Here is a 22847-nt window from a genome sequence, read left to right on the forward strand (position 1 = left end):
TTGCTAATTGAATATAAGAAATTTCATAGAGATGGGGAGTATTTTTAACAGTCATTAGGCAGATGGTGTCTCAGTGCTTAAAGGACTGTAATTAGGTACGATACCAAAGAGAGTTTCGTAACCTCCTTTCCTGTTGTGCTGGATCATTTCTTGCTGAGATAAATACAATATAGGATGGATGTGTAGGAGCAGGTTCTGTAAACTGTGCACTGTTTAAAAAAAACACGAGTGAGGTGAAGCAGAACTAAGACCAGTGACTAAACATTTTGTGAAGARCAGTTAACAAATGTGCCTGCAGGCCAAAGAGGGAAAGAAAAGGTTCTCCAGAATCAGCTTTTAATGTCTTCTTAACTGTTCTCTTGTCCTCCCACTCTCAGAACCAGTAAAATTAGTGGTGCTCCCAATTATGAAGGAAAAGTCTTTGCTTCTGCAGCATTTTTCTTTTGTGACTGTGCCCTACAGAAGCCTTCAGCATGAAAGAATCCCTCCACCTTCTAAATTTTCAACTCTGAATTATTTTTTAAGGAGATATAATTGCAAAGGCAGGCAAGAAGCAAGACAGACTGTTCTAATGATTTTTTTTCTATCTTGCTTTTTTTTCTGTCTTTGTTTCTGTCTGGCTTTCAAGGTCTAGATGATGTTTTTCCCAGCACCACTGGGATTATCCATTACCCAGCAGCTCTCGGTATAAGAATCCTGCAGATCAGTTTATTGTAACATTCTGTTTAGACATAACATGGTGTATAAATAATGTCTGTGTTCAGATAAATAGGGTCAAGTAAAGCAGCCACTGACAACTTAATTGTCCTCTTGTCTGAAAATTACTTTAGGATTGACTGAGAAATGGGAAGGAAGTAGTAGTTTGTAAATACTATTTTATGTCTGACATCCCTTGGAGTGTTGTAATTTGCTTCCTCAGGAGCTGCCTTTGCTGGGTTTGTSTTTGGTGTGCACACAGCAGAGGCTGACAGCAATTAAATTGTCTAAAATACCAGCAAGAGTCTCTGCATGGCTACAGAGCTTCACATTGCTTTGTGCTCACTTGCAGTCTGACTGTTCAGGTTTGTGCTGCTTCAGAYGCTTTATTCAGCGTCCTACAAGAAATGAAGTTATCTGGCATCCTGGTGTGCAGACAGAAAACCTTTAGAACTGAGATAAGGAAGTACCACTGTAGTGAAAACATGAACTGACAGCCTTTGTTTATTATTTTCTTCCAAGGAAAGYTGTTCTTTAGCCTTTCAGAAATAAATTACCAGCTTTTGACCCTTTCTAGAGAATGAGGATTTTGCTGTAACAGCAATAAAATTATTTTCCTCAGGTTTATTTCCCTGTGCAAGGTTGTAGCCTGGGGAATATTGAATTCATTTCCCTGATTCTTTGGTTTTTCTCAGTCTCTCAGTCTTTGCTGATTGATTTCTACATAATATTGTGTATGTGCTTATCAGTAGAGGGTGAGGAAGAGGATGACAATGAAATGGAAGTGGAAGACCAAGACGGTAAAGAAGCTGAGAAGCCAAACATCATTAATTTTGATACCAGTTTGCCCACATCACATATGGTATGTGTTGTATATATTGTCTGTTAAATAGATCCTGATGGGATTTTAATGGATTTTGTATAKTTTCATTGTTCTTAAGCCACAAACTTAATTTTATTTTCACAGAATCATAAGATMACAGAATGGGTTGGGTTGGAGAAACCTTGAAGGACATCCAGTGCCACCCCCTGGGCAGGGACACTTTCCACTGTCCCAGGGTGCTCCAGCCTGGCCTTGGGCATTACCAGGGATCCAGGGGCAGCCACAGCTTCTCTGGGCACCCTGTGCCAGGGTCTGCCCACCCTGACAGGAAACAATTCTTCCCAATATCCATCTATCCCTGCCCTCTGGCCACGGGAAACCATTCCCTTTATCCTGGCACTCCATCCTTTGTGAATAATCTCACCTATCCTGTAGCTCCTTCAGGCACTCACAGGCCCCAATTTGACCACCCTGGAGCCTTCCTCCTCCAGGCTTAGCAATCCCAGCTCTCCCAGCCTTTCCTCAGGCAGAACTCCATCCCCTGACCCCTTTGGTGTCCACATCCACCCTGCAAACATCCCTGACTGTGTGTTCTTGCTGTGCCAGTACCTAGGCTCGGATATGGAGGAGTTCCACGGGAGGACGGTGCACGATGATGACAGCTGCCAGGTGATGCCCGTGCTGCCGCGGGTGATGGTGATGCTGATCCCCGGGCAGACGCTGCCGCTGCAGCTCTTCCGCCCCCAAGAGGTTAGCATGGTGCGGAATTTAATTCAGAAAGACAGAACCTTTGCTGTCCTTGCATACAGGTAAAAGCCACGGGCAGGTCGTTAGTGTGTGCAGCATGTTGTTAGCGCAGTTTTGAAAGCAAAAGCAGATGGTTGTACCGGTTTTGTGGGGAATAACAATGTGGAATTGTTTAACAAAAATTGTCTTCCAATATGTAATGGCAGTGTGGGTGCTGTCAGCATCACGGGTTTGTGCTGATCTGCTTCCTTGTTTGAGCACCCTCTTCATTTCTGTAACTGTTTGTTTCATCTTGTTAAAAGAATAAGCCTTGACCTGAAATGTAAAAGTCACATTCTTGTTTTGAGAGCTGTATTGTTGCTTTTGTGGTGTGTGAATTAACAAGCGCTGGCAAATGTTTCACAGCAGAGTTGAGACACAGGAGGTGAGAGAAATGTGGAGTAGAGAAAGGCTGATCAGTGCCAAAAGAAGTGGGGAATGTTCCTCCCTCTTCCCCCCACAATTTACTATGGTTTAATTGTGTGGGAGGTGGGAACAGTTCCTGGTACAAAGTCAATCTAAGAAATGCTGGTACTTGCAGTGTCTGCATTTGAAATGCTGGCACATTGGTGATCCCTGTGCTCCCAGAATGTCACCTCTAAGCTCTGGTATAAAACCAACTGGCAAAAAAACCAAACCATACAAAACAATAGAAGTTACTTTATAATGGAAAAATAATGATTGTGATTAATTAAAGGTATTCTACAAATTTTTTTTTTGGTCAGACCAGTCATGTACAGTCAGTGCAGGCAGATTGGAGTCTGAATGAGCAGTGCTGTTTGGAGGGGGGATAATTAATTTAGTTCATCTTTAATTCTGCTTTTTTTAGTGATACACAGGAGAGGGAAGCACAGTTTGGAACGACAGCAGAAATCTATGCCTACAGAGAAGAGCAGGAATATGGAGTTGAAACAGTCAAGGTGAAAGCAATAGGAAGACAGAGGTTTAAAGTGCTTGAAATAAGAACACAGTCAGATGGGTAAGAAAATTATGCATTTATTCCTATACTCAAGTCAACTTTAATAGGACTATTCTATTATTTTCTAGCTGTTTTCCATATTCTGGTGTGATACCTGTGATATTTACATGTTCTTCTAATTCTTATTATATAATTCATGCCTTTGTCCATTTCTAAGAGTGATTAAGATCCTGGACATTCAGTGAAGATTTGCTGAGTGTTCCCTCATTTTCGAGTTCTTGGCATGGTGTCCTGCACCATGGCAGTGTCACTGGCCAGAGGTTCAGGCTTCAGCACTGATCTGAGAACATGTGACAATTCTTAGCACAATGCTAGAGGTTCTGTAATCTTTTCTGCAAGGCTTGGGAAGTCTCACTCCAAATCTGTAAATCTAGAGCTAATCACCTGTGCYCTGCAATTCAGCACAGTGGTATTGCTTCAGAAAGAGGCCTGGGAGCAGCATTTCTGTGGTTTTCTGACCTGCAGCTGAAGGAATGAGGAATCCCTGTGCTCTTTGCTCTAACATTTGGTTTCAAGCAGCAGGCTCTGAATGTTACAGCCCTGCTTGGACACAKGGTGGCAGTGCTTGGACAGCTGCAATAACAGCAGCTTTGTTACTGACAATTCAGTGTCCTGAGCAAGAAAATTTCCATAATTCTCAGTGTTTCTGATTCCTAAGTGCTTGTGGCACAACATCATTTTATAATTCGTTATAAGTTACCRGTTCAGTGTTGTCCCTGTAAGAAAATTAGAAATTTGAAGTGACATACACCTTGATATTTCAGGATTTCTGCTGCATAATCCTGATAAAATATGAAGTCTTTCCTGCTGGACAGCATTTTTAGCAGCCACATAACATATGCTGAGGTCTTTGTGGAAGAGGTGACCTCGTTGATGCTGGGATATTAAAATATGATCAGKGTTTCCATCCTATTTCTGCTGATTCTGACCTGGAGCTGAGCACAGCAGCTTTTGTGGTTTGAAGATAGCAAACTGCATTTCAGCTAAACKGAGGCATTGAGATGGAAAAGCTGAGTGTTAGCTTAGACCAAAAGTAACTTGAGGAGACAAAAATCTAAATCTGTARTGCTGAGATGGTGGAACATTCTGCCGTGTTGCCACTGCCAATCTGTCTGTATTTCTGTCTGCCACAACCCCAGCAGATCTGTAGTGCTCTGAAATAAAGAGACAAGAAGTTCTGACAGAATGGGTTGTTGCTTTAATTCTGTGATTAATCTATTGCACCAGCCTGTGTTCTCTTCGGCACGAAAATCCATTTTTTAAAGGCATGTATTTAAAAAAAAAAGTTTGAAAAATACATGTATACCTCATCTTTTTGTTTCCTTTCTCAGAATCCAGCAGGCTAAGGTCCAGATCCTCCCTGAGCGAGTGCTGCCTCCCACCATGTCAGCAGTGCAGCTGCAATCTCTCAGCAGRTGCCATGTAATTCCCTCTTCCAAGCCCACTTCCTGGCAGGACACAGCCATCCGGCAGTGGTGGCAGAAGTACCAAAAGGTGAGCAGTTATTTTGGACAACCTGTGCCAGTTTTTAGCTGTATTTATTGTTTATCCCACTGTTCTGGTCGTTGACGTAGAGAAGATACCTTGAATTCTTCTGTCTCTGTAGAGAGATCTTTGGAATTACGTCCAGAAATTAATACAGAATCCTGGTAACTCTCCTCATGTTTGGATTTTCTTTTTTCTTCAATGGTTYTGAACTCTTGTACCCTCAAAAACAAATTAACTACTGCATCGATAAAAAGAGCTCTTGATTCTCAGAGTTTTTGACCAAGTTCACATGAGTTAATGAGCCCAGAAACACTGGGCTGTGGGGGTGGGAATCCCTTTCCAAGGCTGATTCTGTCAGATGAAGCTGAAATAAAGTAGAACCCCCTTCAGGAAAAACATGGGATGCAGATCCAGAGCAGGGTAATTGTCCTGTTGACCTCCAGCTCTGTATTGATGTAATTTGTAAATGAGGAGAGTTGCCCTCAGGGGGACGATTAAAAATTAATTTGTACATATTTGCAGTGCAATATGAGATGCTCCTTTGAAAAGCAGTGTGRTTATGTTGTGTGCAGCTTTTTAGGCTTTTATTAACTCAAACTCTAAATTTCTGTGTTGTGGAGTCACTGGAGAGAATTRGTTAATTAAACAAATGACATTACACTGGTGGAAATTTGGTGGTTCCAGGGACAGCTGGTGGAGACTTCAGAACAGATGCACTGTTAATAGCAATTAAAATTTGAGCTGTCTCCATTTCAGATACCTTTTGAAAGACATAATTTTTTATTACTGAACATCAGAAATACCTCTWATGCAGAGACAGGTTGTGTGACAAAATCCATGTATTGTCCTGTTCAGAAGGATTAGCTCCCAGTGCATCTAAATTGGGTTTGGAAGCTTCACACTGAAGTGCTGGTTCTGATGGGCATGATTTCTTGTATCTTTTAATACTCAGGTCTGTCTCCTCTGTTTATTTGTTCTGACAAGAACTGTCTCTAAAACCTGCTAATGTTAAAGAATAAATATTTGTGGGTTTGGTTTCAGAGGAAGTTCCACTGTGCAAGTTTGACRTCTTGGCCCCCCTGGCTCTACTCTCTCTATGATGCTGTAAGTTCACCCTTCAATCAAATAACCTACAGTGAGTTTTATAGTTGTAATATCCAWGTATGGGATAAAATAAAAACTTTATTTCTGCTGGCTCACAAATTACATTTTAGAGCATTTTATAGTTTTCAGTGTAGTGTGAAAAGATCAGGAAGGGCTTCCCCCTCTGGGTGGATGTTCCCTGGTGCAAATGTCTGGGAGGGACAGCAGAGATTCTGGTTCCTTKTGTGTTGTCTCAGAGCCAAAATAGTTCAAATATGTAGGTAAAAAGTGATTCTTTAATTATTGTAAGTCTTAAAAGCTAATGTCCACTTRGGGAAAAGAGCTTACTCTACGTTTTGCTTCCCTTTTGTTTTTTTCCTAAGAAAACAGCAATACCTATGTATTTAAATTAGGCTTTTCTTCTAACAAAAGGAAACCTTGATGGAAAGAGTCAAGAGGCAGCTCCACGAGTGGGATGAAAACCTTCAAGATGAATATCTTCCATCAAACCCAGTAGGTATGTGATTTTATGAACTCAAATTTTTTAATTTCTTAAGAAAACCCAGCTTAGAAAAATACCTATTATATAGTAAATAGAAATCCTAGGTTTTATTTCTCTGCTAATTCTAACAGATCTGCTGCTTTCTTATTTCTAGATTTTTCTTACAGAGTTGCTGCCTGCCTGCCCATTGATGATGCTTTACGTATCCAGTTGCTCCAAATAGGCAGTGCTGTGCAGAGGCTCCGTTGTGAGTTAGATATCATGAACAGAGTGAGTAGCTCTTCTTTATTTGCCATTAAATTGTTTTTGAAGAAAAAAATGCTGGTGTGACTGTTACAATCTCATCCAGAAACATATGGAATTTCCAGCTAATCATGGTGTTCTGTTATTTCTTCAAAAGTTTCCTCAAAAGGAAGGTGATTTCTCATTGCTGGATTATGTTTGGCAGCAAGCAAGAAACATATAATAATATATATAATAATTTATATAATGATATTTGCTTTTGTTAGAAATATTTCAATGTGGCACAGCACTTCTTTAGCCAAGAGATGGTGCTAGAAGTCCAGTGTTGCTAATAACCATCACAGCCCCCTACTGACATCACAATCAAGCATCACTGGGCCATGGAAACTTGTGAATTTTGTAGCAAAATCTAGTATAAATCTAAAGATGGGGATGAAAATATTTTTTTTTGTAAAAGCCTTGTTAGGCAATTCCTTGTTAAGATGTTTAAAAACTGGTTTTTCATTCTTTCTGTTGCCATGGCCTTGTAATGCTCTAAATGTTCTATTTCTGTGTAGTACAGTTCTTTGCAATAATTTATATTTTCTTCATAATATGATTTTCTAATGGATACAGAGCAATGACAGTTTTCTCTGTTTGCCTGAAAAGTACTGTCATTAAATTCTTGCCTGTTTCTAGGGAAAAGTGAACCTGAGTGTCATTTTAAGTGTTCCTCTTCCCAAACTTCATGCACTAGAAATTCAAAAAGGAAGATACAGAGAAAGGATGCAGAAATCTCTGTGAGATTCTCAGACAGAAATGGGCAGGTTTTTGCCTGGGGCTGWAATCAGACTAAACTTAAATTGTCTTTCCTGAGTTRAAACTCTGAAAATAYCCTGATAGACTCAAGTTCTCCTGARAACTKTTYGTGTTCACCACATTCTGTATTTTCTMTAAATTCCAAAGTGGCAGGAAAAATTACCCTCATAAATTCCAGTTAAAGTTGCCTTTTAGGTTATACCCAAAAGGTGTTATCTTCAGCAACATGTGACATTTTGGTCTGTAAATTTTCTGCATTAGTGTGAGAATGGAGAGTGTATTGTGGTTTTTTATATATTTTTAGGAACCTTTTGGTCGAATCCAGTCTTTTCCAGGCAGTGTTCTTTAGGATGCTCTGGCTTGTTCAGAATGTGATTTCCAGTAATAAAACTGATCCAGAGAGCTGATCCATTTCTCTTTGTCTCTGGTACCAGGGAATTACATTGTACTTTTACCAGCTTTATTAAATCCAGTTACAGGAACACTGGGCTTGTTTTAAGGAATGTTCCTGACTCCCAGGGGTGACACTCCTGTGGATTCCACTTGGGAGTGCCAAKTGCAGTCATTAGATGGGTTTGGAAGTGGAGCCATGGAACTGAGTAGTGGCTGAATTGGACTCTGAGAGTGCTGGATTGCAATCTGTGACTCAGGGGTTTAAAAGAGGTGGGAAAGGTCCCAGGCAGGAGAGGGAGACCATGGGAGCCTGAAGAGAGGACAAAGAGTRTCTGTGTAGTAGAGCTCTTGTCCTTCCTCAGTTTCCAGAGGGCAGGGAGTGAGTTCAGAGTGGGGCAGCTGCAGGAAGGGAGCTGGAGGAGCTGGAATGCTGCAGGGAATGAATTCAGAGTGGGGCAGGACCAGTGGCACTATCAAGAAGGGAGCTGGAGGAGCTGGAATGCTGCAGGGAGTGAATTCAGAGTGGGGCAGGACCAGAGGCACTGTCAGGAAAGGAGCTGGAGGAGCTGGAATGCTGCAGGGAATGAATTCAGAGTGGGGCAGGACCAGTGGCACTGTCAGGAAAGGAGCTGGAATGCTGCAGGGAGCTCTGAAAGGAAAAAGGGACAGGAAGGACTGACCCCCGAGTGTATGCCTGTCACAGGCAGAGTGCAGGAGTCACAGCTCAGGGGGCTCAGAAGCAAAAGCCGTGGTTGACTCCAGGTTTTAAAAGCTTGGGTGAAGATCCCATCCCTGTCCCTGGGTGCAGCATTTTATTCCAAAACACASTGGATCATTTTTGGGGTCATTTCACAGGAATTACCCTTAAAAAGGGGTGATGCACCTCCTGAAAATTAATGGGAGTRTTCTGCTGAGCTGATTTAAATGCTTCTTCTCTGGGCAGTGTCAGTGATGAATTGTTCAGTTCTACTTTGTAGAAATTGTAGAAGATGGATTAATCTGTTATAATCTCCAGCAGGGAGATCAATATGTTTTACCTATTTTTGTGAGAAAATTAAACCCATTGATCTACAGTACCCTCAAATTTTAGAAAGACTTAATGATTGYATTTGTCTCATCTGCCTTTTCTGTGTTGTAATGAAGAAGAGCAAAGGTTGTTTTTTTCTAAATTAGCCTTCAGAGACCTTAAAAGGTTGGCTCATTTATTATCTTTGTGAAGTCAGATCCAATTCTGTGTGTGTGGATCTTTTTGTGGGGGGAGTAAATGAGAATTGCTCCGTCTTTTAGATAATAATTAATGTTTAAGAAAAAATACCCTACAGAAGTGACTGCTGCTCWGATAAACAAAACAATTGGTGCAGTCTGTTCTGGGGTAAAGGGAGAGACATTTTTATMATTTCCCACTGCTGACAAAGCATCTGGAAATTAATTAAATTATCCTCTTTGTTTCTCTTTYCAAGTGCACATCTCTCTGTTGTAAGCAATGCCAAGACACAGAAATAACTACCAAGAATGAAATATTCAGGTGAGTTTATTACTCTTCSTCTTGGGGAGGTCCTTGGTCAGAAATAGTAGTACAGCAAAGCAGATTAAGCTGGGTTATGTCTGAAAACTGCTGTGTTTGCCACTGCTCTAATGAAATATAAGTAAATATTTATAGGGGGGTTATATTTGAGCTTTTTTAATAAAAAGTTAGGGAATCTGAGCATCTCCAGGTATATTGTAACAGAAATTGGTATTGTGCCACACCCCCAGCACCTTGCAGTGAAGAATTTGAAATATGAATGTGTCACATAAAGACTTCTCCATCCTGGTATTTCTACCAGGATTTATGAGATCCCAAATTTTATTTCTCAGCACTTTATTTGTCAACAAGCCTCAACAGCAGATTAAAATGCACTAATTAGGGGTGCTATGAATGGGCTCCCAGGATGCTGGCATGCAAGAAAGGTTCCTGTTATTGTTACTAAGGGTTGAGATCCTTTTTCCTTTTAAGAATTTAAGGTTATTCCTGATAACTACAGGAATAACCCCATTCTATTTGCCTATACAATATCTCCCATGTTTAACAATGATCAGACATTGTACRTTTCCCCAATAATTGCTGCTTCTGTCAGCCTTGGCACTGTTTGAATCTTGATTCACTCCTATCAGCCCATGCCCTGTGATAATGGGAAGGTTAAAAGGTGCTTTGGGTTAACAAAGACTCCCCACAGTTTTTCTTTATCAGTGTGATAAGGAGCTGATGGAGTAATTAAAATCTATTTCTTATCTTCTAATCAAATAATGGATTCCAGACACCACAGCTCCTGCTGTGTCAATATGATGAACTTTAACAGAAGGGGTTGGTGCAATAAATGAACATTTTTCCTTGCTTTTAAAGGKAGATTTTCCTTGCTTTTCTTGGAAGTTGCTATTTAAGATAATACACAATATGAGTCTATCATGTATTTTTCTGCAATTCTAAGAAAATTTGACCAATGATATTTTACATTAGCATCTGTTTGCTTTCAGTTATTAATAACATAATTAAATGGACTTTTTTTTCCCTCTACGGATTTTGCTCTGGAGAAATATTTTAAATTTAGCTGGCAGTTTTTCCTCTGTTTACATTTGCCAGCCTGGAGGGGTTTTTTTTAAAGTTTTTCCTTGCACTCTGACAAATTCCTTGTGTGTTGCAGTTTATCCCTGTGYGGGCCCATGGCAGCCTATGTGAATCCCCATGGATACATCCATGAAACCCTCACTGTATATAAAGCCTACAATCTGAATCTCCGTGGCCGGCCCTCAACGGACCACAGCTGGTTCCCTGGGTAAGAGCAGCAACATTTTACTGGAAAATCACCCAAATTGGGTATTTCTGGGAGGTTGGAATAGGAAATACTGGATTTTTTAGGCATGTGTCATCATTTTGCTCGTATAAAAAAAAAGTAATTTTGGACTTATTCAATATACAGAATAAAATGGCAAAATGACATAAAACATTGCAGAATTTTTCTTGGGTATTTTTTAATTGGGGCCACATTAAAATTTTATAACATAGTGTAGAATCTTTGCTCAAATTCTTTGCTGAAAGAATCCAGCTTGGGATTCTTACTCGAATCCAGTTTGGGATTGTTAACCAAATCCAATTTGGGATTCTTACCCAAATCCACCTCGGGATTCTTACTCGAATCCAACTTGGGATTCTTACTCGAATCCAGTTTGGGATTGTTAACCAAATCCAATTTGGGATTCTTACCCAAATCCACCTCGGGATTCTTACTCGAATCCAGCTTGGGATTCTCACCCAAATCCAGTTTGGGGCTCTTGCCTGATGAAACATTTTCCAAATATCTTTTTCTTCCCTGTTGTCACCAAGGCTTTGCTTTGCCCTGCAGGTATGCCTGGACCATAGCCGAGTGCCGGATCTGTGGCAGCCACATGGGCTGGAAGTTCACAGCCACCAAGAAGGAGCTGTCCCCTCCCAAGTTCTGGGGATTGACGCGCTCGGCGCTGCAGCCGCGCATTCCCGAGGGGGACGACGAGGAGGACTCGGTGCACGAGCGGTCGCCGCTGCTCTGCCTGTGACCTTCCCCCTCCTGCATCTGCTCAGTTCTGCTTCGATGCTTCCTCAACCCCAGGAGCYCCAGGCACGCTCCCATCCCGAGGGAACCACAGGAACCGGGGCTGGGAGTGCTGAGAATCCGCGTTGTTGTTCCTGCAGAGCTCCGGGGCTGAGCGCCGAGTCCTTCCAGGAGAGCTGAGGAGAAGGTGATGGAACACCAGGAAATCTCTGATCCTCCTGGTCAGACTTGAGACTGGACTTTTTCCTTGTGTAATTCCCACTTGAAGGAAGGAAGGAGGATGGAAACTAAAATCCAGCTAAAATCCCAGTGAGCAGAATCTGATTTCTGCAGTTCCCTGCTGTGGAGTGTTCATAACACACTTACAAGTGGTTTGCTGAGAATCCCTGTTTCTAACTCGGTGAAGTCCTTCAGGTTTGTTGCTTGTGCTCTTTCTCAGCTCTTGGCTGAACAACCATGGAGGAGAGAAGCAGCCTGAGAGTTTGTGAGTGCTGGAAGGGGCCAAAGCTGCAACTGCTGCTGCCTCCCAGGATGGAACCCATGGGAAGTGTCTGTTCCTTACAAGTTGTCTCATCTGTTTAGTCCATTTGACTTTAGAAGTCTTAAATGTTAAACTGTTTTTAAGAAATGCACAGGGCAGTCCCAGAGGGTAAAAGAGCATGGTCATGTTCTGTTCAGTGTGCTTCATTACTTCCCAAAATTATTCCTGGTTTATTCACCTGTGCAGGTGTCCAGGGCTTTGGGAAGGACACTAAAACACCCCAYTGAGGTGAGTTTGAAGTAGTACWTGTTGTGACAAGGGGAAGGCAACWTCTCTTTAATTATTTTTTRTTTTAACTTTCAGAACATAGAGTAAAATTTCACACCATCACCTTATGAAGAGGGAATGTTTCTAAATAAAAGAGAAATAAAGGTAGTGCTTTGGTGGGGAGATTGTTTTTCAGTAGATCTTTGATTTGATTTTTATTTTGTTTAAAGGGCTGTCTGTGCTCCAGAAATCGGGTGCCAAACTGGGGCAGCCCTTGCCACTGATTTATTGTATTTTTTTGTCTTAGAATGCACTTTGGTGATGGAAATGGAGATTTTTTTCAGTGTTTGTGCACATAAACACTTGTTTTAGCTGTGAAGCTTTTATCATTCACTCTTTATTTCTTCACAATGATGTAAAACTTAAGTTTAATCCATGAGATAGTGGTTGCTTGTTCTGTGTCAGGCTCCAGGCAGGTGTAGCAAGGACTTAAGCTGAGGGCCAAGCCTGGCACAGCAGGAGCTGATTCCCATGGCACTGTGRTGCCTGCAGCTGGAAAAACACCCAAAACCATGGAATTGCTGCAGGATGCTGCTGGGTATTTGTCATGCCAGGTATGTAGARATTAATGATTGTGTAACTCAGGTTTAGTTCTTCGAAGCTTTCTACCTCTGTGCTGCTTTTGTTCTCCTTTGGCATCTTTAATTCCGTGCTCAGTTCCAGGGGCAGTGCCCTGATGTGGCAGTCAACTGGGAAAAACACTATTTGGGATTTAGCCCTGAGCAATAGAGGGTGAATGATGGCTCATTTTCTTCAAGAAAACATTCTGCATTTTGATGATGATTTAAGCTTTGAAAGCCAAGGCCTGGTGTGAGAGGGAGATTGGGAATCCTCTGTGTTTGGAAATCCACTGGAAGCAGGCCTGGCTTTCCCTTGCCACTCACAGCACATCTGGACTGTACATTTGGGTTATTTTGTTATTTTTTCCATCAAAGTCCCTCCTGTTTGTTGTTCCTGTGATCCTCAGTGGGCCTGGTKGTRGCAAGAAGTTGAACATTCACTGGGRCCTGGGGAAGTTCAAAAGGATTTTCTCAGCTCTCACTGAACTTCTTAARGGTTCAGTTCTTTGTAGTTTTGCCTGAGTCTTTTGGGTTGCCTCAACTAAAAATGGCAATGTTTGAATCCAAAATAGGCTTTTTTTGGTATTTTGTGTATATAGTCAAATGTAAACTAATATAATGGAGGTAAGTCAGGAGTAAATTAACACTAATTAAATTTCATTGTTGATGATCCTKTTCCATGTGCTTAACTTGTGTAGTATTTGCTATCTTGAAGCCCATGACACTTCCCAGGTTGAAAACAAGGGTTGCTGATGAATCCTGTGGTGGTGAATCCATTTCTGGATCCCTGGGAGGGATCAGAGTTACAGCACTTGAGGGTGGATGTGGAGCTGGGGATAGTTCCATACACTGGTTCWTATTTTCCATGGTTTCCGTATTTTCAATTTCTCTGTTTTGAAGAGAAAACTATTGATTGGGATTATGGAAAATGTGGAACATCAATATGGAAAAATATGGACATCACTGCTTATGAGAGCTAATCAAAAGAAATCAGATTTTATGAATATTTGCTATATTTACCCCACTGATTGGCTGAGTGTAGCTTCATGCAGGAATTAATTAATCCAGTGGATTTGCAGGCTGCTRCCCCAGGGGATCATTCTCCTCCTCTCTCCCAGCACCATCCCTATCCTGGCCTGAGATGTGGGAATGGGGCTGGGGAACAGGAGTGTCCTGTGGGGCAGGACTGAGGGTCCCAGCACAGCCTCCCCCATTTTCAGGCCCTCACTGCAGCATCACCGAYGCCCCCAATCAGAGCCTGTAACATTGCAACTTTTCATTTATTTCAGTTTCATTTTGACAGATTGTTAGAACCACACAAGCCCCTTGCACACTGGGTCTGAAACACGTTCAGATACTCACTTGTTTTTTATTAATGCTCTTTTTGGATGTGCTGAAGTTCATTTGTTCCTCTCTTTGTCACCTTTAATTGCTCTGTAAAGCTGCTCCAGGGGTAGCTCAGTCTCTGCTTTAACTCTTCCTCTGCCTTTTGGGACAACTTCTCTTACAAATCTTGTGGCTTGCAAACATTTGCAAAGAATAAAATCCAATTTGTTTCAAAACTCACCTGTTTTTGCTGGTTGTTGGGATGGGGAAAAGGGAAATGTTCTTTAAAGGACTCTGCACAGCCTTGAATTTTGTCACTCTCCCTTCCAGGCTTGCCGTAATTCCATAAATTGCACAAAGGAGGCTTGAATTTAATTACTTCATTAAATTAAGCACCATCATGTTCTTGTGAGATTTACCCTACTAACAAACAGCACTTCCTCTCTTCCCTTACTGCCTCCCACAAATTCCCAAGTACCTTCAGGATAATTTATTTAGAGGACCTGACATCCCAGGAAAATCCAAGGCAGCTGGGAAGTTGTGTCAAAGCCCCAAGTGCTGTTTTTTGTCAGCATTGCTCCAGTGTTGCCATCTAGTGTTGCCAAATGAGAGCCAAGGAAAATGAAATCCAAAGGAGTTTATTTGTTACCATGGTTCTGTAGGAAAACTTCAACCTGCAGGAAGATTTATACAGACAAGAGGAGGTTTATCTGCTCCCAGAGGAGGTTTTTTAACAGCACACACAAAACAAAAAAATAGGGATGGGAATACATTCATAAAGACCAGCCAGGAACAGCACTGCTCCAAATCCCCAAATYCCCAAGACAAGGAACTGGATCTCCTCTCTATTAATGTTAATTAACATTAATCGTTTGTCTCACACCTGAAGTAGAAAATAAACCRTAGAACCTTCACCAGCTTTCTATGGATTTACTCAGTGATAAGYTACTGAAAAACTACTGAAAGTTCATGATACTCACTCAGCCAAGTCATCCTTTTAACTTAAACTGATTCTGGAATTCTGGAAAATAAAAAAGTCTTAGGACACAGCCTGGTTTTCCAGACTGTTTGGGAACTGCTGGAGTATTTCCAGCTTTAAGTACAAAAAAGGTTAAGGTAGAGCCCATTATTTCCAGACATTCTCTTAGGCACATGGAAAAACCTCCATGATTTTATCTAGAGGATGAAAACAACCATTGTTGGGGGATTTGGGTTTTTTTTTTGGTTATAGAAAGTCAGAACAAGAAAAATCTCTATGTCACCTCTCGTGCTCTGAAGTTATGATGAAGTACCAAATATTTATCCCTAAATAGTGCAAAGGCAGGTTGAGAATGTGGAGTTTGGCAAACCATATTTTACATTATTACAGTATTAAACCTCTCTTTGCATAAATTATGAATTAGGAATGAAAATGTTARATGTGACAAATGCTCAGTTGGCTGTGAGTGGCTCAGTTTCCTGGGAGCTCAGTTGCACTCAGATCAGGGCACAAACAGTTCTGTTATTATTCACTTTATGGCCTCTTCAGGCAGCTCAGCAGTTCCTCTTTATCCATGTGGTATCCACTCTTCTTCCATTCATCCCTCAGCTGCTGCAGTGCTGTCCCAATTTCCTTCCCAGAGGACACCCCCATCTTCCGCAGATCRTGGCCACTGACGGGGAAAGAGGGAACAGTCCATTCCTGCATTTCTTTCAAAAGTTGTTCTTCTCCTTGATACTTCAGGAGCTCGAAGATCTTGGAATTGGTGTTTGCTTCCCTAGACTAAGGAAAAAAGGGAAAAATACAGAGTTCACTATGAAACAGCAGAAACAGCTCCAAGTGTGCTCAGCATTGTGGTATTCTCATTACTCCTTATTAGGCAAGAGTTTGGAAAAGCTGGAACTATGGATGCAAGGATCTCTCCTGCCTCTTGGGTGTTAAAATGGATTTTTGGAGGCCCTGGGAGATCCTTGGGGACTCACTAAAATCCAGGTAATAGCTGTAACCCTTATCCATCCCCCTTCCTCTGGGAGACAGGCCTGACCATGGAGACTGGTTCTTGCCTTCAGTCTCGGGTGATGCTCAAAAAGTGCAGAATTCCCCTGGAAATYACTTCACTTGGCTGTGAAAGATCATCACAGGTTGCCTGTGGAACAGTGGGCCTTGGGAAAAACASCAGGAACTGCACTGGTTTTCCCAACACAAATTAGAGCTGAATTTCACACAAAAAAAGCCCAATTTTCCTGAGGTCCAGCTCCTGTCTCCTATTTCAATAGGACAGCACAGCTCTCAGKCCCAAGGAAAGTCACAAGAAACTAATGATGGAATGTGACATTTTTTCAGCCTGAATTTTAAATCATTCAAAAAAATCGCTACAGAGCTCAGGGTGCTCAGCTGCAGAAATACAGGAGGTTTGGTTTTTATAAATCTGTTACTAGTTAAATCAGTTCAGTGTGAAGCCCCAAACAAAGCAATGTGAAATGCACTTACATCCATCAGGAAGTCCTGGTATGGTCTAAGTGGTTCTGGCGCCGAGCCTTTGGTTAACTCCTGCCTGTGCTTCACCAAGAAAAGACCAAGGTTTTTTTCCTCCTTGGAGATTTTCAGTCTCAGGTCCAGGTTTGTGACATCATCCTTGCTCTTGAACAAAGATGTCAGGACAGTCATGGGTTTTGGAGACAAATTTTGGATGTTTTTTGTGACTCTGGCAAATTCCTCTAAATTCCCATCGAGTGGTAGCCCTAAAAACACAAAAAAAGTGCAAAAAATAAGAAATGTGGATATAAACACAGGAAAAAAAAATCTCATTTCTTTGTATTTTATCCCAACTTTGGTCTCACTTTGCCACAAAATACTGTCTGTATAAGGTAGAGGAGCAGGAAATCAAACTTAACTTTACCTATGTACTGGGCAATATCCAGCTCATACATAAGTTGAACCAAGTGGTTTACATGGTTTCCCAGAAGAATTTTCTTCAGTTCCACCCAAATCCTTTCTCCTGATATTCCAGCCAAGCCTTTGGCATTTTCTTTAATTGCTTGTAGTGTATTAGATTCATGATCTCCAGGTTTTTCTGCAATTCTTCCATAAAATCTGCCAAATAAAATCCCTGGATGTTATGTTAGAASAACTATTCCACTTACAATCACAAAATCATTTGGGTTGGCAAGGAAATATGACAAGTACAACCTTTTTATATCACTGGTATCTTTTTGCATGTTTTTGAAACATTCTATAGTTCATTTCTCAAGGAAAGGGAAAACCTGTTACCTGAAATATCTCAGGATTCGTAAATAATCCTCTTGTATTCTCTCAGYTGCCTTCCCTACAAATCTGATTTTCTTGCTTTTCAAGTCTTCATAACCATTAAAGAAATCATACAGTGTCCCATCCAAACCTAGAAAAAAAGAAAAAATAGAGGAATATGAATTTACAAATGTGGCTGACACAATGGAACACTCTATTTGAGAATCTGGAGGCGAAATTTTGTGATTTGACTTAATCTGTCAGATCATCTCAGGTATGTGTACAGACCTCTGACACAGAGACAGAATTTCCTGGCAAAACTCAAAATTGACTGTTTCATCTACATAATTGTTTCTCAAATTTACCTAAAAACATGGAGTTGACAGTCAGATCCCTCCTCTCAGCATCCTTGTGCCAGTCAGTGGTGAACTCCACCTCTGCGTGCCGTCCATCRGTGACAACATCTATTCGGAGAGTGGTAATTTCAAAATTCTGTTCATGGAGCTGCAAATCCCACAGACATCGTTACTTCAACACAACCATGAAATGAAATGTGGAAGCTGCAGATCTTTTCAGCCCTGACACATGCAAAACAAAGTGGGCCATGTTTTCATGTAGGGCTGACAACTGAGAAATAGGAACCCCTGAAAATAATCTTTACATTATAGATTTGCTACAGAGCCTGCAGAAATCTTTCTGCAAGAGATGGACAAAGAGCAAGGTAGAAGAAACAGAACTTGAGAGGAAATCAAGAGCAGGAAACATTAGGATCATGTGTGGGCAGCCTACATTATTTTCTCTGTTGATGACACAGCAGCATTATAATATGATAATTACTTGAATTCYACAATGAATAATCAAAAAATCACTTCATGCCTTAAAGCAGGGTCTCATTTAAACCCCTGTTGTGATATTTCAACAAAGAAGCAGCATGMTACCAGTTTTGTACTGGACATGCTGCACATCCACAGACAAGTAGAAAAAAAAACAAATCAAGTCACAAACCAACCCTGGCAGTGATGGTTCCGTGTTTTTCTCCTTTGTTATTGATCAGACGAACCCCAGCTGCTGTGAACATCTCCTTCATCTCTGCTGGTGTGGCTGTGGTGGCAAAGTCGATGTCCTGTGGTGTCACTCCACTCAATAAATCCCTCACGGCCCCTCCTGCTATTCTCAGCTCATAGTTCTTCTTCTCAAACAGTTCTGGGGAGGAAARGAGAACCACAAAGCAATGTCTCACACAAATCCACGGCACAGTCAGCCACAACCTGCCTTCTCACAAAATTAAAATCACAGATGTGGGAACAAACACTCAAATATGCAGGGAACAGCAAACACCTCACAGCTTCATGCAAAATKMACTAATTYGTGACCCAGCTGAGCACCCACAGRTATTTTCTTTGCCATTTCTGCTTTRTTCTTCTGGAGCTTTTYCGATAMCCTAAATATTGGTGGGGCTCTAATTGGCACTGGGGACTCTGGGCTGGGGATCACTGTGAACAGTCAAGGGCTGACAAGGGAAAAGTACTCAGATTACTTATGGCAGACCCATGAACCCAGATTTCTCCAGGAAAAACAGAGAATCATGGAATCTGCCTACAACAAGGAAAAGGAGTTCTGCCATGTCCCTGGAGCCAGGCTGAGGGTGTTTGGCCTGGAGAAACAGGCTATGGGAGACCCTGGAGAAGAAAAGTGCTCGGGARRAGCTTTTCACCAGGGCATRGAGTGACAGGACAAAGTGGAACGGCATTAAGGTGAGGGAGAGTAGATTTAGATTAAATATCGGGAATAAATTCTTCCCTGTGAGGGCGGTGAGGGCCTGGCATGGARCTCCCAGAGAAGCTGTGGCCCACCTCAAGSCMAGGCTGGACAGGRCTCTGAGCACCCTGCTCGGGTGGAAGGTGTGGTTGGGATGAACTTTACGGTCCCTCCCAACCCGAATCCCCCCAGGGCTGCGCTCAGGGACATTTTTCGGGTCGCACTCACCGGCCACGCTGCGCAGCCCCGGCGTGAAGAGCGCCTGGAACTGCGGCGCCTGCAGCCTCATGGTGCCYGTGCCGCCGTGCCGCCGCCGCAGCAGCCACAGCCCGGCCCTGCGGGGCACAACCAACAGCTCAGCCCACATCCACATCCACATCCRCATCAGCGGGGGCACGGCCGCGCCCAGCCCCGGCCCCGCCGCCCCTCTCTCAGTCTCTCACTCACTCACCCAGCCAGCCAGCCGCGGGTGCCGGGCCCAGCTCCCGATCGGCGGCGCCGGGCGATGAGCTCAGAGCGGCGCCGGGATCCGGCAGGGCGGGGCCGGGGAGGGGCCGGAGAGCGGCCGGGGAAAGCAGAGAGGCTGGGCCGGGATCGGGGAAAGCGGAGGAGCCGGTTCGGGCTCGGGGAAAGGGGGTTCGCTGAGGGCCGGGTCGGACTCGGGGAAAGCGGCTCCGATCAGGGGCCGGGCCGGGCTCGGGGAAAGCGGCGGGGCCGGGCCGGGATCGGAGAAAGAGGGTCCGCTGAGGGCCGGGCAGAGCCGGGATCAGGGGAAGCGGAGGAGCCGTTTCGGGCTCGGGGAAAGGGGGTCCGCTCAGGGGCGGGGAGGGCTCGGGGAAAGCGGAGAGGCCGGGCCGGGATCGGGGAAAGCGGAGGAACCGGTCCGGGCTTGGGGAAAGCGGCTCTGCGAGGGGCCGGACCGGTCTCGGGTCGGGGAAAGCGGAGAGGCCGGGCAGGGCTCGGGGAAAGCGGCACCGTGAAGGGTCTTGGCCGGGCTCAGGGAAAGCGGAGGGACCGAACCGGTCCGGGTTCGGGGAAAGCGGAGGGACCGGGCTTGGCTTAGGTAAAGCGGCTCCCCTCAGGGACCGAACCGGGCTCGGGGAAAGCGGCTCCCCTCAGGGACCGGGCCGGGCCGGGCCTCGCTCCGTCCCCGCTCCCCTCAGCGGTACCGTCCGACCGTCACTCGGACGGGAATGATTCGCAAAAAAAAAAAAAAAAAAAAAAAAAAAAATCCTCAATAAAATCATAAAAGCTTTACCGTGGCTTCGTTTCATTTGAGAGAAAAGGCGTTACAACGGGAAAACCAGTTACAACAGGGGGAAAACTGCTAGGTAATGCTAAAATAACTGGGGTGGAATTGATCAGTTTCTTCTCTCTGATGAAAAGAGACTCGGTAGCGCTTCAGTGTTAAGTCACTGARTCAGAAAGACATAATTTTGAAAAAGTCGTCTAAAATCATCAAGTCCAACTGCGCCCCAGCACTGCCAGGTTCAMCACTGCCCCRTGTCCCCAAGTGTCACATTCACATGGCTTTAAATCACCCCAGGGATGGACACTCCAGCACTGACCCCTCCAGTGTGTGACCCTCCAGAACCCCACTTTGTTCTGGGGAGCAGACACCTTATCAGTGATCACTGATTATTTAAGATAATGTACAGTTGATAATGCCTAAAATGCAGTTGAGATCGTGTCTGTGTTGAATTAAACCCATTGCCACCAATTTGGCAGGAGCTTGCTTTGTTCTAGCCCGAGCCCAAAAGCACTTACCTCTCCCAGGTTGTGTCACCTGCACATTAATAGCTTGGATTCCAGGTTGTTAATGAGGGGGAGTCATTAGCCTTCTTTTCATCCTTTCTACAGCTCCATCACACACAGCCCCGCTCCCTGCAGGGTCTTCCTGGGGCCCTTTGGTTGGATTCTGCTCCTTCTGTTTGTGAGCTGTGTCACCATCATGGAATCATGGAACAGGTTGGAAGGAACCTTAAAGATCATCCTGTTTCAACCCCTTCCATGAGCCCCATCCAGCCTGGAACCCTTCCAGGGGCAGGGCATCCACAGCTTCTCTGCGAATACAGAAGTTATCCAACCCTGTGGATCACAGCTCAAAGCTTTCAACATAGTATTAGGAATGCACAATGTGTGCATGGGTGTATGGCAAAAGCTTTGGACAAGATTSCTTAAAAAAAACTGGACAGAAGCTGCACAGTTTTCCAGCAATGTTTGGGTTTGATTTTCTAAGGCTGTCAAGGATATTGGGATATCAGTAGTGTGACTGTAGGTGATTTCTTTGCAGTGAATCAGCACATCTCTGCTTTTGAAAAGTCATTAGAGAACTTTCAGACTATTGTATATAACTAACTCTCAATAAATAAAATAAACCCATTTCTGGGCTAAACTCTGTTTATATTGGGCCTTCCACCCTGTGGTCAAATCCGTAGTTCCCTTTTTCAAGGCGTTCTTATCTCACTTACCCTCTGCCATCGTTTCTGAGGTGCCAGTCACGTTGGTCCTACAAAGGCAGCAGTTATAAAAGAAACCCACAGGGAGAGCACCCAGAGGATGGAGAACAAACAAAGCCAGCTCTTCACAGGGCTTGGAGATGCACAGGTAACCTCCCGGGGTGTCTGCAGGGCTTGGGGTCTGCCTTGGGCTTGCTTTGAAGATCAGAAAGTCCTGCTTTTCAAAGTCAGTTTGCGCTGGGAAAAGCATCTGGAATCTGCTGCTGCTTGGTTGTGTGTGAGATATTGGGACACATCGGCTGCAAGGGAGAAAATCACCTTTAGAAGGCTGGTTTTGTGCTTTGGATTTCTATCCTTCTAAAAGTAGTATATTCCCTATACCAAGGGAATATCCTCTTTACCCTCTGCTCATTACTTTTTACCTGTATTACCAAAACAGGTAATTTTATTTGTCCTGAAAACTTAACATATCCATTTTTTTGAGGAGCATAATCCTCTTGTAGACTTCTAGTTACCATCTTTACTTGAATGCACTTTGATTCTCTTTTCAGCATTTTTTCCTRTAAAACAGGGGATCACAGACTGCAGTTTGTTCTTGGAGGATRTGGTCTTGTACAGCTGCAGAAATACATCTTCCAAAAGCTGTGCTTTCAATCTTAAGAAAGCAATCTGAGGAGAAAAAAATAGCATTTGGGGAAACAAAACAGGAAAAAAATAAACTGGAGAGAATAGGATAATAATTTAAGACTCATCTGTATTACAGCAACATTTTATATCCAGTTTCAATTCAGTAATATGCTGCTCAGAAAATAAAAGATATAATACATGCAAGCTTTTAGACAGCAAAAGAAAAAAGAAGATCTTTAGGATCTTTGTGAATGTATAGGGAAAAGAAGAATCAGAACCCTTCATTTTTGAGGACAAAGTAGAAAAAAATAAATCCACAGGTAGCCAAATCCACTTTAAATAAACGCAAGGGAGAGTCAGCTTTTCTAGTTGTGCTAAATGCCTGAAACCAAGGCATAATTCAAGTAGAYGTGAATCCTGAGCACTTGCAAAACATGAGGCTTTTTAAAGATTTTTTTTTTAAATAATGTACTGAAGTCATTGCTTTTTTTAAAAAAAAAGAATGAGTGCTCTGAGCAGTGAAACTAATGAAGCATCTTTCCCAAAGTTAGTTTTTATTTTCAGGGATGTGAAGATAATGAATTTTTSGTTCTAAACAGAGAAAAAGTTATTAGTGTATTTAATAGTTTCATCAGGTAAATGAAATCATGTTTCTTGAAACAGCAAAGAAAGCCTGGTGCCAATAATTTGGGCAGGCACAAATGTGAGCTGTGGAGAATATTTGTC

At 42.9% G+C, this 22847-nt stretch overlaps 2 protein-coding genes across 4 annotated transcripts; one reads left to right on the forward strand and one right to left on the reverse strand.

The window, feature by feature from the left end:
- Positions 1-580: 580 nt before the first annotated feature.
- CRBN (cereblon) lies at positions 581-13040 on the forward strand. The gene is made up of 10 exons (XM_057378262.1): positions 581-1558; positions 2126-2328; positions 3135-3284; positions 4616-4778; positions 5814-5876; positions 6288-6372; positions 6512-6627; positions 9252-9316; positions 10473-10604; positions 11172-13040. Exons 1-10 carry the CDS (start codon positions 1433-1435, stop codon positions 11359-11361), a joined length of 1293 nt encoding a protein of 430 aa, XP_057234245.1. The 5' UTR covers positions 581-1432; the 3' UTR covers positions 11362-13040.
- Positions 13041-14673: 1633 nt separating this feature from the next.
- TRNT1 (tRNA nucleotidyl transferase 1) lies at positions 14674-19552 on the reverse strand. 3 transcript variants are annotated; one of them, XM_057378260.1, is made up of 8 exons: positions 19487-19552; positions 19264-19370; positions 18287-18480; positions 17643-17781; positions 17302-17428; positions 16931-17124; positions 16522-16772; positions 14674-15813 (listed from the first exon to the last, which is right to left on the reverse strand). In XM_057378260.1, the coding sequence occupies exons 2-8, from the start codon at positions 19322-19324 to the stop codon at positions 15565-15567; spliced, it is 1215 nt and encodes a 404-aa protein (XP_057234243.1). In that variant the 5' UTR covers positions 19325-19370; positions 19487-19552; the 3' UTR covers positions 14674-15564. The 3 variants fall into 3 exon arrangements, with proteins under 3 accessions (XP_057234243.1, XP_057234244.1, XP_057234242.1); XM_057378261.1 differs by having other exon boundaries at positions 19491-19530; XM_057378259.1 differs by lacking the exon at positions 19487-19552 and having other exon boundaries at positions 19264-19480.
- Between the last annotated feature and the right edge of the window lie 3295 nt (positions 19553-22847).

Source organism: Malurus melanocephalus, unplaced genomic scaffold (assembly GCF_030028575.1).
Source record: "Malurus melanocephalus ecotype Western Australia unplaced genomic scaffold, MMel_1.1 scaffold_351, whole genome shotgun sequence".
Lineage (NCBI taxonomy): Eukaryota > Metazoa > Chordata > Aves > Passeriformes > Maluridae > Malurus > Malurus melanocephalus.